General features: G+C 47.9%; 1 protein-coding gene across 2 annotated transcripts in view; it reads right to left on the bottom strand.

The window, feature by feature from the left end:
• LOC309377544 (transcription factor COE1-like) overlaps positions 1-15,289 on the bottom strand; it is a 99,361-nt gene that overhangs the window by 56,177 nt on the left and 27,895 nt on the right. For both annotated transcript variants that reach the window (XM_081924964.1, XM_081924965.1), the window contains exons 3-5: positions 5,791-5,947; positions 4,082-4,145; positions 1,998-2,053 (exon numbers count right to left, since the gene is read on the bottom strand). In XM_081924964.1, coding sequence (XP_081781090.1) covers positions 1,998-2,053; positions 4,082-4,145; positions 5,791-5,947 — 277 coding nt within the window. The remainder of the gene's footprint in view (positions 1-1,997; positions 2,054-4,081; positions 4,146-5,790; positions 5,948-15,289) is intronic.

The raw sequence follows: 15,289 nt of genomic DNA, 5'->3' as shown, positions 1-15,289 counted from the left end.
AGATAAAAGAAAGTCCTCCTTAATGCTGTTGTTAGACTGTGGAACTCTCTGCCACAGGAGGCAGCAATGGCCACCAACTTGGATAACTTTAAAAGAGGATAGGAGAAATTCATGGAGGAGAGGGCTATCAGTGGCTACTAGCCAAGAGGGCCACGCTGAGCCTCCACAGACAGCAGAGGGCTCTTGTGTTCGAATCCTGCTTTTGGGCTTCCCACTGAGGGATCTGGTTGGACATTATGAGAGCAGGTGCCTGATCACCTCATCTGTCTCCTGAGAAATCTCTACGTGGGACAAGAAGCTATAGTTAGAACTGGATATTTAACAACTGATTGGTTCAAAATTGGGAAAGGAGTACGACAAGGCTGTATATTGTCTCCCTCCTTATTTAACTTATATGCAGAATTCATCATGTGAAAGGCTGGACTGGATGAATCCCAAGCCGGACTTAAGATCGCCGGAAGAAATATCAACAACCTCAGATTTGCAGATGACACAACCTTGATGGTGGAAAGTGAGGAGGAATTAAAGAACCTTTTATTGAGGGTGAAAGAGGAGAGCGCAAAATATGGTCTGAAGCTCAACATCAAAAAAACCAAGATCATGGCCACTGGGCCCATCACCTCCTGGCAAATAGAAGGGGAAGAAATGGAGGCAGTGAGAGGTTTGACTTTCTTGGGCTCCATGATGACTGCAGATGGTGACAGCAGGCACGAAATTAAAAGACGCCTGCTCCTTGGGAGAAAGGTGATGGCAAACCTAGACAGCATCTTAAAAAGCAGAGACATCACCTTGCCAACAAAGGTCTGTATAGTTAAAGCCGTGGTTTTCCCAGTAGTGATGTATGGAAGTGAGAGCTGGACCATAAAGAAGGCTGATCGCCAAAGAATGGATGCTTTTGAATTATGGTGCTGGAGGAGACTCTTGAGAGTCCCATGGACTGCAAGAAGATCCAACCTCTCCATTCTGAAGGAAATCAGCCCTGAGTCCTCACTGGAAGGACAGATCCTGAAGCTGAGGCTCCAAGACTTTGGCCACCTCATGAGAAGACTCCCTGGAAAAGACCCTGATGTTGGGAAAGCAGGAGCAAGTCTGGGCTTCCTCCTCCTCCTCTGTTTGGCCTCAGCAGAGAGCCCTGGGTGTGTTTGCGTGTGCTAAGCAGGTGCTAAGCAGCAGAGGCTCCCAGCCCATCAGCACCAGAGTTAACAAAGCCTCCCCTGCCTAATGGTGTTGATTAATGATGGTGAAGCTTAATGAAGCATCTCCCAGTTTGGGATTTATCTCCCTTGGGCTCCCCGCTCAGGAGGGGAGGGCTGGAAGGAAACCAATTTTGAGGCTGATTTTGTTCCTGGGACAAAACTGAGATCTATCTATCTATCTATCTATCTATCTATCTATCTATCTATCTATCTATCATCTATCTATCATCTATCATCTATCTATCTATCTATCTATCTATCTATCTATCTATCTATCTATCATCTATCTATATCTATCTATCTATCTATCATCTATCTATTGATCGATCAATATCTTCTTTCTTTCTTTCTTTCTTTCTTTCTTTCTTTCTTTCTTTCTTTCTTTCTTTACTCTCTCTTTCTCTTTCTCTCTCTCTCTTCCTCTCCTTCCTTCCTTCCGAATCATAGAACTATAGAGCTGGAAGGGACCCTGAGGGTCATCTAGTACAGCCCCCTGCAATGCAGGAATCTCAGCTCAAGCATCCATGACAGATGGCCACCCAACCTCTGCTTAAAAACCTCCAAGGAAGGAGAATCCACCACTTTCCAAGGTGCTCCCTCCCACTGTCAAACAGCTCTTGCTCTCAGAAGTTCTTCTTGAGGCTTAGTCGGAGTCTCCTTTCTTGTAACTTGAAGCCATGGGTTCGAGTCCTCCCCTCCAGAGGAAGAGGGGAGCTTGTTCCATCTTCCACGAGATATTCCAAGATGGCTCTCGTAACCCCCCCCCCGACACCCTTCCACACTTTCACTGGGGGCTGTTACCTGCTTGGACATGGAGTCGATCAGCCGCACATAGAGGTCCTGCTCCGTCCGAAGTCCTGCGAGGAAGAAAAGCGAGAGGAACGTTTGTCTCTTCCATTCTGGAACTTCCTATCCCCTGGCTGAAAATCACAGAGGCCCTCCGTTTTCAAAATGGTGGCACAGGGGCTATGCCAGTCCCAAAATTTGGGGGGCGGCGGCGGCAAGAGGTGGCGGAGTTTGGCACAACCGGCCAACAACTCTGGTGTGGTGCAGCGTTTAGAGTGTCGGACGAGGACCTGGGTTCGAATCCCCGCTCGGCCATGAAGGGAGCTCACTGGGAGACCTTGGGCCCAGCCGCTGCCTCTCAGCTACCTCACAGGCCTAGCTGTCAACGTTTCCCTTTTTTTAAGGGAAATTCCCTTATTCCGAATAGGTTCCTCGCAAGAAAAGGGAAAAGTTGGCAGCTATGCTCACAGGGTTGTTTTGGGGGTTCAGTGAGGAGAGAGGACGACCGCCTTGAGCTCCTTAGAGGGAAAAAAGGAGGGATATGAAATAATAATAATAATAATAATAATAATAATAATAATAATAATAATAATAATAATAATTTATTATTTATACCCCGCCCATCTGGCTGAGTTTCCCCAGCCACTCTGGGTGGCTCCCAATCGAGGGTTAAAAACATAACAGCATTAAATATTAAAAACTTCCCTAAACAGGGCTGCCTTCATATGTCTTTTAAAAATAAGATAGCTGCTTATTTCCTTGACATCTGATGGGAGAGGGTTCCACAGGGCAGGTGCCACTACCAAGAATGAAATAAAACTAAACTACTTGCATCTGTTATCAAACCGTGATTCTTTTCTGATGATATGTGAGCCGCTGGGGGCTGAGCCTTGAATTGGGACCTGAGGGACTCTGAAAAGCCTAAACTTGGAGCTCGCATGATGGCTGATGGGAACTGTAGTCCAAGCCACCTGGAGGACCCCTGGTTAGTGCAGTGAATGGATGCAGCGACTTTGCAAAGAGGGCTGCTTTTTGCATGCCTACGTCTCCATGCTCTGCATGATGGGAGTTGTAGTCAGGGATGATCCCTGGGTCAAATTCAAGGGGCTAAACAACCGGGCCCCCAAATACCTGAGAGACACCCCTCTCCTTTCCTAACGCCCCTCTTGGGTACTAAGATCGGCAGGGGGGGCTCTTAGTAGTTCCTCTGCCCCCAGAGGTTCGGGGTGGTAGTGGTGGCCTGGGGGTGGGTGAAGAGGGTCTTTCTGTGGTGGCCCCTAATCTGAGGAACTCCCCACAGAAGTGGGCCTGGCAGCTTCATTGCACAGCTTGTGGAAGATGCTGAAAATGCAGCTCTTTTTGTGATAACACAGCAAAAAGAGGAAAAACAAATTAAGCCACATATAGGTGGAGGGAAGACAAAATTTATGTCTGTATGTTTAGTTTGTATGTTTGTTTTCTTTTTTGTAATCTAAGTTGAGAGGTGTATGTATCTATAGAGTGGTACCTCAGGTTAAGTACTTAATTCGATCCAGAGGTCCGTTCTTAACCTGAAACTGTTCTTAACCTGAAGCACCACTTTAGCTAATGGGGCCTCCTGCTGCTGCCGCGCCGCTGGAGCACGAGTTCTGTTCTCATCCTGAAGCAAAGTTCTTAACCTGAAGCACTATTTCTGGGTTAGCGGAGTCTGTAACCTGAAGCGTATGTAACCCGAGTTACCACTGTATAGTAAGTTTGTTTAGTGTTTTGGTTTGTGTTTGTAAGTATTGCATTTATCAATAAAAGTTAAAAAGAAAGATGCATCTCTTTTCACTGGCTTCAGACACTCCTGTTTTGAAATTTTAAGTTGTTTTAAACTGATTTTTTTAATGCATTAAAAAAAAATATTGTGCTTTATTACCAATGGTGTTTTTTAATTGCCGTCACATGCCCTGTCTTAGGGTGAAGGGCAGGTAATAATAATATTGGGAATTGTGTTTTGAAACATATGCAGGGCATCAAGCAGACGAAGGCTAGTTTTAATTGTTTTAAATCATCTGCTTTCTGGGTCCCCCTGAAAAAACGCCATGCAAACATAGCAAATTAGCAATATTCCTTACCGTTACTGTACAAAAGCTGTAACCGGTAGTGGATGCCATTGTTGGTTTTCTCTCCAGTCTGCTCCTGAAAGAAAAGGATAAGGTATTGTTTTGAAAACACACGCTGTAGCTGAAGACTCTCCGCCATCTTGCACTAGCGAGACCCGGATTCGAATAATCTGCCAGCCGTGAGACCCCCGACTTTTTGCCTAACTGACATCACAGGATCGATGTGAGGATAAAGTTTGGAGGCAAACAATGAAAGGTGCCGTGGAGAAAAAGCAGGATCAAGATATGATGAATCAATGCTAGGATAAGCTCAGTTGATAGAGCACGAGATTCTTAATCTCAGGGTTGTGGGTTCGAAACCCACGTTGGGGAAAAGATTTATGCATCGCAGGGGGCTGGACTAGATGACCCTCGTGTTCCCTTCCAACTCTACAATTCTCCGATTCTATGAAATATTTGAAGAAATAAAGAAAAAACCAATTTAGTCTTACATCCGTCTCACCATCAGAAGGAGTCGATTTTTGAGAATATGCAAAGCAGTTTGCAAACATTATCTCAGGAGTCCCTCACAATAACCCTGAAAGGTGGGTTGGGAAGTTTTTAATGTTCAAAAAGGTAAAGGGACCCCTGACCATTAGGTCCAGTTGTGGACGACTCTGGGGTTGCGGCGCTCATCTTGCATTATTGGCTGAGGGAGCCAGTGTACAGCTTCTGGGTCTTGTGGCCAGCATGACTAAGGCGCTTCTGGCCAACCAGAGCAGCGCACGGAAACACTGTTTACCTTCCTGCCGGAGTGGTACCTATTTATCTACTTGCACTTTGACGTGCTTTTGCACTGCTAGGTTGGCAGGAGCAGGGACCGAGCAACAGGAGATCACCCCGTTGTGGAGATTCGAACCACCGACCTTCTGATTGGCAAGCCCTAGGCTCTGTGGTTTAGACCACAGTGCCACCTGCATCCCATTTTAATGTTTAGGGACGTTTTTAATGTTTGATGTTTAATTGTGGTTTAAAATATTCTGTTAGGAGCCGCCGAGAGTGGCTGGGGAGGCCCGGCCAGATGGGTGGGGTATAAGTAATAAATTAGTAGTAGTAGTAGTACTGTTACTCCCAAATTGCATAGGGGTGGGCAGTGAGACTAAGATAGCCAGGCCATCACCACAGCAGGGATGAGGTTCAAACAGAAGACTTGCTGATTTTGAACCAGGGACTGGGAAAGCTGAAATTCCCACTTCTAAGTCCTCAGCCCTACAGTTGTCCCCCCATTCTATCCAGGCACTCTATCCAGGTCTGGAGCCACAATGCCCCATCCGATGGCGTTGAACCCATGGCCCTGGGGGCCGCCATCTTGGTTTTTGGAAAGGCCCCGGAAGTCAACTTCCATTGTATGGCGGAGGTGAGCATGAGTAGGGGAGGGACACAGTTCACAGAATCATAGAACTGTAGGGTTGAAAGGGACCCCGAGGGTCAACTAGTCCAGCCGCCTGAAATGCAGGAATCTCAGCTGAAGCATCCATGACAGATGGCCGTCCAACCTCTGCTTAAAAACCTCCAAGGAAGGAGAGCCCACAACCTTCCAAGGGAATAACAGAATTGTAGTTGGAGTCCGTTCCATGGTTGCCGCCATTTGGATATGATGCCTCAAATCTGACCCCTAGAGGGGGTTTTTTTGTGGAGGGTGGGAGGAGAGAAACGACCGCGCAACCCGATTGGCTCCATACCCTGTCCTTCTCCACGAAGTCGATGAAAGACGTCCTCTCGATCTCCACAGGCTGCCCGTGCCGGTCGTACATGGCCAGGACGAAGTGGAAAAAGTTTGATTTCCTGAGGTTGGACGGGGGCTGCTTCTCGAAATGGGCCCGAGCCAGCCCAACGCCACTGCGAGGGAGAGACGGAAAGGAGAAGCCTTCAGGAGAGGCGAAAACTCCAGCCAGAAGCCCCCTTCCCTGCCAACAGCCCCCCCCCACAAGCCTAAACAAAAGGGAGAGCAGGATACGGGGGTATCTATGCCAGCCTTCGCCAACCCAGTGCCCACTGGACCTTGGGCCAGTCGAAGCTTTTCCGCGTAGCCTACCTCGTAGGGTTGTTGTTTGGATGGAATGTGGGGGGGAGAGACCCAATGCCACCTCGAGCTCCTTGGATGAAAAGGTTTGGTAGAAACACAATAAAAAAATTAAGAAATCTGGTTTTCTTAAATGAATGAATAAATAAATATTTGTTGTGCATGGTTTTATTGAAGTGTCGTAGTAATACAGTGGTTCTCAAACTTTTTTTTCTTTGGGGCACGAAGATAAAAAATCGCTCATAAACGTTATTTATGTATGCCACTACTGCGGCCCGTGTTTCGTTAGCCCCAAAATGGAAAATGAGCGAGGTCCCAACCGAAGAAGAATGGCAACTTAAACTGATGGAAAACACACAGATTACGGACTTAACATATAGAATAAGAGAGCAAGAAGAACATAACGTTTGGAGAAGATTGGAAAACGTTTATTGAATACATGGGGGGGAACTGTGTACACTTGAAAACGTGGGCAGCGTTAAGATAAATTCAACAGTGTAAGAAAGTTCTGGTGGATACAATAAAGGAATACTGAATGGTATAATTTGTGTAAGATATGCAGGGATTTATGATATGCAAAATGAACCATGGAAAGAGAAGGGGGGAAGTCACTGATATTTTAAAGGTGTTTAAACGAGTATTCTAAATTGTAAAACAGAAAATTTAATAAAAAACAAGATAAAAATTGCTCGTGCCACACTGAACTTCTTAACTGATAAGAAATAGGTTGGAAAACACAACTAGGCTGGTCCCCAGTATCACTTGATGCCCTTGCTCTCCTTTGGAAAAGAGAGCTATCCATATTCTGCAAATAAAATAGCTACTAAACTATACAACACTGAAATGTTTAGTTTTTCGTTTGACCGTCCTTGAAATTTCCCTCTGCGCTTGCAACCCTCTCCTGCCACACCCTTGGAGAACCACGGTAGTAAAAGGATGATGGATGGGGAAGATGAAAGCTTCCCTTGTTGATTTTCTGTCTAGTAATGGCACAGCAAGGTTCTTTTTTTGTGGGAGGGGACATTGGGGCCTTACTCTCTTCTCGGAGAAGTCGCAGTCCATTCCCTTGGGGCAAGGGCAATGCTCCCCAGATTATGCCACCGACCCTATCAAAACCTGACCCTCCAAATATCGTCCCTGGGCACACTTGATAAAAGGATGCCACCTGTTGGCTTGTTCTGCCAACTGCAGGAAGCACTGTCCCTCGGGAACAGAATCTCAGCCCCAGGCAAAGGGCAAAGCGGAGGTTAAGGTAATAATAATAATAATAATAATAATAATAATAATAATAATAATTTATTATTTATACCCCGCCCATCTGGCTGGGTTTCCCCAGACACTCTGGGCGGCTTCCAACAGAACACTAAAATACAATAACCTATTAAACATTAAAAGCGTCCCTAAACAGGGCTGCCTTCAGATGTCCTCTAAAAGTCTGGTAGTTGTTGTTCTCTTTGACATCTGGTGGGAGGGCGTTCCACAGGGCGGGTGCCACCACCAAGAAGGCCCTCTGTCTGGTTCCCTGTAACTTGGCTTCTCGTAGAGCGGGAACCACCAAAAGGCCCTCGGCGCTGGACCTCAGTGTCCAGGCAGAACGATGGAGGTGGAGACGCTCCTTCAGGTTTCTATCATGCTCCCTTCTCTCAGCGCACGGCAGGCAGAAGTCCAACAGGTGCAGCCAACTCCTGCCACTCCTCCCCCAGGCTGAAACAAATACGCCAGACGTCTCTGCTGAAGGCATGGCTGCCACATGACGGGGGCAAACTGCCAGGGGGTGGGGGACATCTGCCAGGCCAGGTGGCCTGGTTCTGCACACCGCGGTGCAGGAGCTCGCCTGCCCATTGAGCCAGGCACTGCCAAATATCGCAGCCTGGAGACATCCAGGCCCTGGATGAATTAAGGTGTCACCAATGAATGCACCCCATTCATAGAAGCTAGAAGCTTCCCCCCCCCCCCGAATTCAACCACACGTTTGACTGGCGCCTCCTTTTGGCCAAGCACTGCAACTGCAGCCACCTCTGGGCAGGTGCATTCCTGAAAATGAATGAAACACGAACTTGTGGCATTGTAGCTGCAACGGTTAATTCATGTGCATGGAAAGTGAAGGGGACTCTGGGAACTCAGGCCTTGAGAGGCAGCAGGTGGCACCTCGTAGGGATAGAAGGTGGAGCCTGTTATTAAAAGAATATGACACCCTTCATCTCAAGATCACAGGGCGGTTTGCAAAATAAAAATGCAACATGCGTAACGTTAAAAGAAACCAACGCATCCTCCCCACACATTTAAAAGGCCATGTTGTTTAGTCGTTTAGTCATGTCCGACTCTATGTGACCCCCTGGACCAGAGCACGCCAGGCACTCCTGTCTTCCACTGCCTCCCGCAGTTTGGTCAAACTCATGCCGGCAGCTTTGAGAACACTGTCCCACCATCTCCTCCTCTGTCGTCCCCTTCTCCTTGTGCCCTCCATCTTTCCCAACATCAGGGTCTTTTCCAGGGAGTCTTCTCTCCTCATGAGGTGGCCAAAGTATCGGAGCCTCAGCTTCAGGATCTGTCCTTCCAGTGAGCACTCAGGGCTGATTTCCTTCAGAATGGAGAGGTTGGATCTTCTTGCAGTCCATGGGACTCTCAAGAGTCTCCTCCAGCACCATAATTCAAAAGCATCAATTCTTCAGCGATCAGCCTACTTTATGGTCCAGCTCTCACTTCCATACATCACTGCTGGGAAAACCATATTCAGATACTCTATGCCTGTCCAACTCATTGCTGTGACACGGCTGGCTCCGTGCATGCTAATCTATTATGTATTTCGGAAAGTTTGTTTGCAAGGCAGATGGGCACCTCTTAAGATATCGCAACCAAATTTTGCATGACAGTAAGAGCTGTTCAACCGTGGAACAGACCACGTGGGAAGACAGTAGACTCTCCTTCGTTGGAGGCTTGCCAACGGAGCGGGCATGGCCATCTGCCGGGCATTCTGGAGCTGTGATTACTGCCTTTGTCTTTCCCCTTTATCTGCCACACCTGCAATAAAACATGTCTCTCCTGTATCGGTCTCTACAGCCACAGCAGGCGCTGTAACTCTCTAGTTGTTTGACTTCACCACCTGATGGCACACTCTTCCATTGTCTCTCGAGACAGACAGATGCCAACCAAAGTAAGACTCCTTGATTGCAGGGGGTTGAACTAGATGATCGCTGGGGTGCCTTCCAACTCTTCAATTTCATGGCTCCTGAGATTGAGAAGCGGGTTTTTATCTGCTTGGGTAGAATTGGATGCCACTTGGCATCAAGACAGCAGACTGAACCTTTCAAAACTGTGCTGATTTTAACCACAAATTTCAAAACTCCCTGTTTTTTTGGTTTCTTAGATTTCCCAAGCAATGCCAGGTATGCAACTGTGGTGCATTTACAAGCAAGATCCTAAAACAGACCTCTGTTCTTACATACTGACTGGCCACATTTTAAAACCTGAACGTATCCCATTCGGACTGGAAATAGTTTTCGCACAAGCTCAGCATTAAAAGCACATTGCAAACCAATATCAAACAATGCAATCAATGGCTCTCGTATTTGTGATCTCACTCTCTGAGCTCAGTCCAGTTGGGATGAGGCTCTACCTCTCTTTTAAATCAGAACCAGTGGAGGGGGTGAATGTCCTGTGTGAGTGTCTGGAGGTGGTTAGAGGATAGATGATGGCTAACAGATGGAGGTTGAATCCTGACAAGACAGAAGTATTGTTTTGGGGGGACAGGGGGCGGGCAGCTATGGAGGACTCCCTGGTATTGAATGGGGAAACTGTGCCCCTGAAGGACCAGGTGTGCAGCCTGGGAGTCATTCTGGACTCACAGCTGTCCACGGAGGCACAGGTCAATTCTGTGTCCAGGGCAGCTGTGTACCAGCTCCATCTGGTGCGCAGGATGAGACCCTACCTGCCCGCTGACTGTCTCGCCAGAGTGGTTATTTCCTGCTTGGACTACTGCAATGCGCTCTACGTGGGGTTACCTTTGAAGGTGACCCAGAAACTACAACTAATCCAAAATGCGGCCGCTAGACTGGTGACTGGGAGTAGCTGCCAAGACCATATAACACCTTTCCTGAAACAGCTGCATTGGCTCGCAGTGCATTTCTGAACACAATTCAAAGTGTTGGTGCTGACCTTTAAAGCCCTAAACAGCCACAGCCCAGTATATCTGAAGGAGCACCCCCATCGTTCAGCCCGGACACTGAGGTCCAGCTCCAAAGACCTTCTGCCGGTTCCCTCACTGTGAGAAGTGAGGTTACAGGGAACCAGGCAGAGGGCCTTCTCAGTGGTGGCGCCCGCCCTGCGGAATGCCCTCCCATCAGATGTCAAGGAAATAAGCAACTACCTGACTTTTAGAAGACATCTGAAGGCAGCCCTGTACAGGGAAGTTTTCAAAGGATGATGTTTTATTGTGTTTTTACTATTTTGCTGGGAGCCGCCCAGAGTGGCTGGGGAAACCCAGCCAGATGGGCAGGGTATAAATAATAAAATTATTATTATTATTATTATTATTATTATTATTATTATTATTATTATTATTTTACAACCCCTTTATATCAGTGGAAAAGATCTGAGCATTTGCCAAACAAACCCAAATCAGTGGAGCAATGAAGTGCTGCCCTCTTGCAAGACTGTGCTTTATACTGTATGTGAAAGTTGTTATAAAAGCCGAAGAGGAGAAGGTGACGACTATGACAATAGCACAAAAGAAACGACGTCCATAGAATCACAGAATAATTGTGGAATTGGAAGGGACCCCTGAGGCTCATCTAGTCCAACCCGCTGCAATGCAGAAACGTAAACTGGGATGTAGACTTCAGCCCCACACATCAGCAACCTGCATGTGTGGGTTGCAGCTGATCAGCTGGTCCCCTTGGAAGTGGCCTTCCGCAAACCTGGCATCCTGAATGCTTCTCTGCAGCTGATGGGAGTTGTAGTCCAAAAACTATCTGGAGGGCGAGGAGTGTCTTAAGAGGTTGTGGGTTCCACCTTTGTGCAGCTGTCTCTCTAGTGCCCGGAATACAAACCAACTTGCAATAAATGTGCCTCAGAAAACGGAGAAGGGAGATCAGAGATTGTCAGGCCGTATGCTGCTGTCTGCCAGACCACTTTTCAAATCAACTGTCAAAGGTTGCGGTGAGGCGGGGAGTTGGATGGAAGAGAAGGACAGCGAGCCTGGAAGTCTCTATAGTGTCTGCAGAAAGCAGTCGGCTGACATTCACCCGAGAGGGCAGATTCTTAGAAAACCTCCTTCCTTTTTCCTTCACACTCAACACCTGCAGCTGAAAAGCCCTTTCGAGAAAAAGGAACGTTCTCTTTGGGATTCCCCCAAAAAGTCCTTCTCATAGAACACAAGGACTGCAAAAGGCCTTAAGAGGAGACCCATGCTGGGAATATTGGGGAGGTTTTTCTGTTTTTGGTATAAGCTGCCCTATACAGAATCAGACCATTGGGTCCATCTTGCTTAGCAATGTCTACACTGAGTGGCAGAAGTTCTCCCAGCCACACCTAGACTGGAGGGGATTCATAGAATCATAGAATCCTAGAGTTGGAAGAGACCACAAGGGCCATCGAGTCCAACCCCCTGCCAAGCAGGAAACACCATCAGAGCACTCCTGACATATGGTTGTCAAGCCTCTGCTTAAAGACCTCCAAAGAAGGAGACTCCACCACACTCCTTGGCAGCAAATTCCACTGTCGAACAGCTCTTACTGTCAGGAAGTTCTTCCTAATGTTTAGGTGGAATCTTCTTTCTTGTAGTTTGGATCCATTGCTCCGTGTCCGCTTCTCTGGAGCAGCAGAAAACAACCTTTCTCCCTCCTCTATGTGACATCCTTTTATATATTTGAACATGGCTATCATATCACCCCTTAACCTCCTCTTTTCCAAGCTAAACATGCCCAGCTCCCTTAGCCGTTCCTCATAAGGCATCGTTTCCAGGCCTTTGACCATTTTGGTTGCCCTCCTCTGGACACGTTCCAGTTTGTCAGTGTCCTTCTTGAACTGTGGTGCCCAGAACTGGACACAGTACTCCAGGTGAGGTCTGACCAGAGCAGAATACAGTGGCACTATTACTTCCCTTGATCTAGATGCTATACTCCTATTGATGCAGCCCAGAATTGCACTGGCTTTTTTAGCTGCCGCGTCACACTGTTGGCTCATGTCAAGTTTGTGGTCAACCAAGACTCCTAGATCCTTTTCACATGTACTGCTCTCAAGCCATAGGTCTCTTGTAAGCAAGGAAGGTGCTCAGCCCCCCTTTCCGCCACGCTTAGACAGGCACAGAGTCCGCAACAAACTGTTACACGGAAGCCAGCTTTTCATTTTCGTATTTTGCATTTTGACGTTGTGAACTGTGATCTTCGGATAAAGGGAAGTATCCCAATTTAATAAATAATAATAACGACTTCGAAGACGCTGCGTCTCCAAAACACAGAGAGCAGTTTCAAATCAAGCCTAGAAACACCTTGGCTTTACTAGGGGGAAAAAAGGGAAAAGAATATGGGCTGCTCCCCTTTTTATATAATTTTACTCAAAACGCTCTGCTTCGAAGAGGCCACTGCGCAGCCTGCCTTGCACTTTGAATGCTGAATTTTGTTCCACCGCTTAGAGCGGTGATGACTTTGGAAAGGAAACAAGCTCTCTCCTGGGAGACCTTCAGCTCAGAGCTCAGACTAGCTTGTAATAAAACCTGGCGTGCCGTGTAGCCGAGTCGCCTGGGCTTTCTCGCTCTTATCAACGCCGAAGTTGCACAGGCAGAATATATATAAAAAGGCCTTCCAGAGGCCCTGACACCGGGCTCTCTGTGCCGCACAGGAGCCCTCTGGATCTGGCCTGAGAACCCGAACTCAGAACCAGCCCTACGCTCTGGTCACAGACGGTGCCAACTTTGGAAAAAGCAAAAATGGGAAGATCCCACTGCACACTTAGAATCATAGAATTGCGGAGTTGGAAGAGAGGAGAGGAGATGCTGCGATCTGCCCTTTGGTGCTACGAGCCGCCCTGAGATCTTTGGATGAAGGGTGGTATACAAATGTTAAAATAAAAATGCAGTCAGTAAACATCAGGAGCACATTATGTTGGCCACGCCTGCTTTACTGTGCATGCATAGAGAAGAAGGGAACTGTGGGGCACCAGACACTACTGTGCAGGCGTTGTGTTGCTGGGGAAGCCATGGTTAGCATTGTTCCCAGTCCCCCTGGCCACATCAAGAGGGGCCTGGGCCTCTGGGTCGCATCAATCCTAGAATTGTTGGGTCGGAGGGGACCCTGAGGGTCATCTAGTCCAACCCCCTGCAATGCAGGAATCTCAGCTCAAGTATCCACGACAAATGGCCATCCAAGCTCTGCTTAAAAACCTCCAAGGAAGGAGAGCCCATCACCTTCTGAGGGAGACCATTTCACTGCCAAACAACTCTTGCCACCCACAACCTCCCAAGGGAAGACTGTTCCAGTTTGAGGGGCAAAATTGAGAAGAAGCCCATTTGCCTGCCAGCCGCCCTCAAATATATATTCAACGCTATCCCCTTCTGCCCAAGAGTCGAGGGGCCTGATCTCTCCCCATTGTAGACTAACCCTCTGAGCTTCTAGAGAATATATGAGAAATTTGGGGCTCATTTCTAGCTGGGCCTGTGTATTCCCTGCACCTCCTGACTTGTGGAGAAAATGTTTGTCTTGCCCTCTCTTTGTTGGAAAGAAGATTTTGTGTGTGTGTGTGTGTGTGTGTAAGGAAGTCACTCTCTCCATCAATTGCACAATAGGCCAATGGGAAAAAGAAAGTTCTTCCTAACATTTAGTCAGGATCTCCGTTGTTGACCTTTGAATCCACTGGTTCAGGTCTTCGCCCCTGGAGCAGTGGAAAACAAGCTTGCTCCGACTTCCATGTGACTTATTCTAGCCCTGCCCATGTTCCCGAGGAAAGGGAAGGCTATTGAAAAGAAAAGGCGCAGCCAATCAAAACATCCAGTTCCATTAAGTTAGCCACACTTGTTGAAGAAGGAGGAGGAGGAGTTTGGATTTGATATCCCGCTTTATCACTACCCTAAGGAGTCTCAAACCGGCTAACATTCTCCTCCCCCCCTCCCCAACAAACACTCTGTGAGGTGAGTGGGGCTGAGAGACTTCAAGAAGTGTGACTGGCCCAAGGTCACCCAGCAGCTGCAGGTGGAGGAGCGGGGATGTGAACCCGGTTCCCCAGATTATGAGTCTACCACTCTTAACCACTACGCCACACTGGCTCTCGGTGCCCAAAGCAGGCGTGCCCAAACTTTTTTTCAAAAAGGGCCAGATTTGATGAAGTGAACATGTGCGAGGGCTGACCAAAGTTGTTGAGCTTTTTTTAGGATTGATGTTGCTGCTGAGCTGTTTTTAGCTTTTGAAAGGATTTTACCCCAGGACAGGCTTCCTCAGCCTCAGCCCTACAACTGCCACGATCCCTACCTAGCAGGACCTACAACTCCCACGATCCCTAACTTGGCCTACAACTCCCATGATTCCTAGGTATCAGGACCAGTGGTCATGGATGCTGGGAATTGTAGTCTCAAAACATCTGGAGGACCGAGGTTGAGGAAGCCTGCCCCAGGACATATACCGCCACAGGGGCTGGATTCAATCGACCAGCGGACCAGATTACGCCCCCGAAATGGAGGACATGCCTGGTTTAAGGCTTCCTGGCTGTCAAATGCAACCTTCACGGGGCGGGTTTTGTGGAATGTGCTCAGGCTCTGATTTTTATGGTGAAGGTACAGGACCATCTCCATTTGTCCCTTCACTTCTTGAAAGTTGGCCAAGGGAGCGAGGCTGCCTCCGATATTCCAATGGCCCAACAGAGAGAAGACAATTATGGCTCCGGATTTCAAGTGGGCGCAGGAGCAACTATTGCACAAGGTTGTGGCAACGACTGCCACCTTTCCCGCCAGAGCTTCCTGTGCCTTTATCATTAGCCTGCCAGGCAGAAACTGAACAGGCACTGCTTTCCCTGCAGCAGAATTCCCTGGCAGAATTTCTGCCTGCCACACAGCTACGAAAAGGAACAGGAATCCTACTGGGATGGCAGAGTCAATTTACACATTCCAGAAGCGCTCACGGACTGGATCTTTCCCTGTTGCTTCAGAATTTAAAGTGAGCCTAGGGGAAGAG

Source organism: Podarcis melisellensis, assembly GCF_964234715.1.
Source record: "Podarcis melisellensis genome assembly, chromosome: 9".
Classification (NCBI taxonomy): domain Eukaryota; kingdom Metazoa; phylum Chordata; class Lepidosauria; order Squamata; family Lacertidae; genus Podarcis; species Podarcis melisellensis.
The sequence above is the reverse complement of the archived record's forward strand: the minus strand, read 5'-3'. Positions and strand labels throughout refer to the sequence as shown.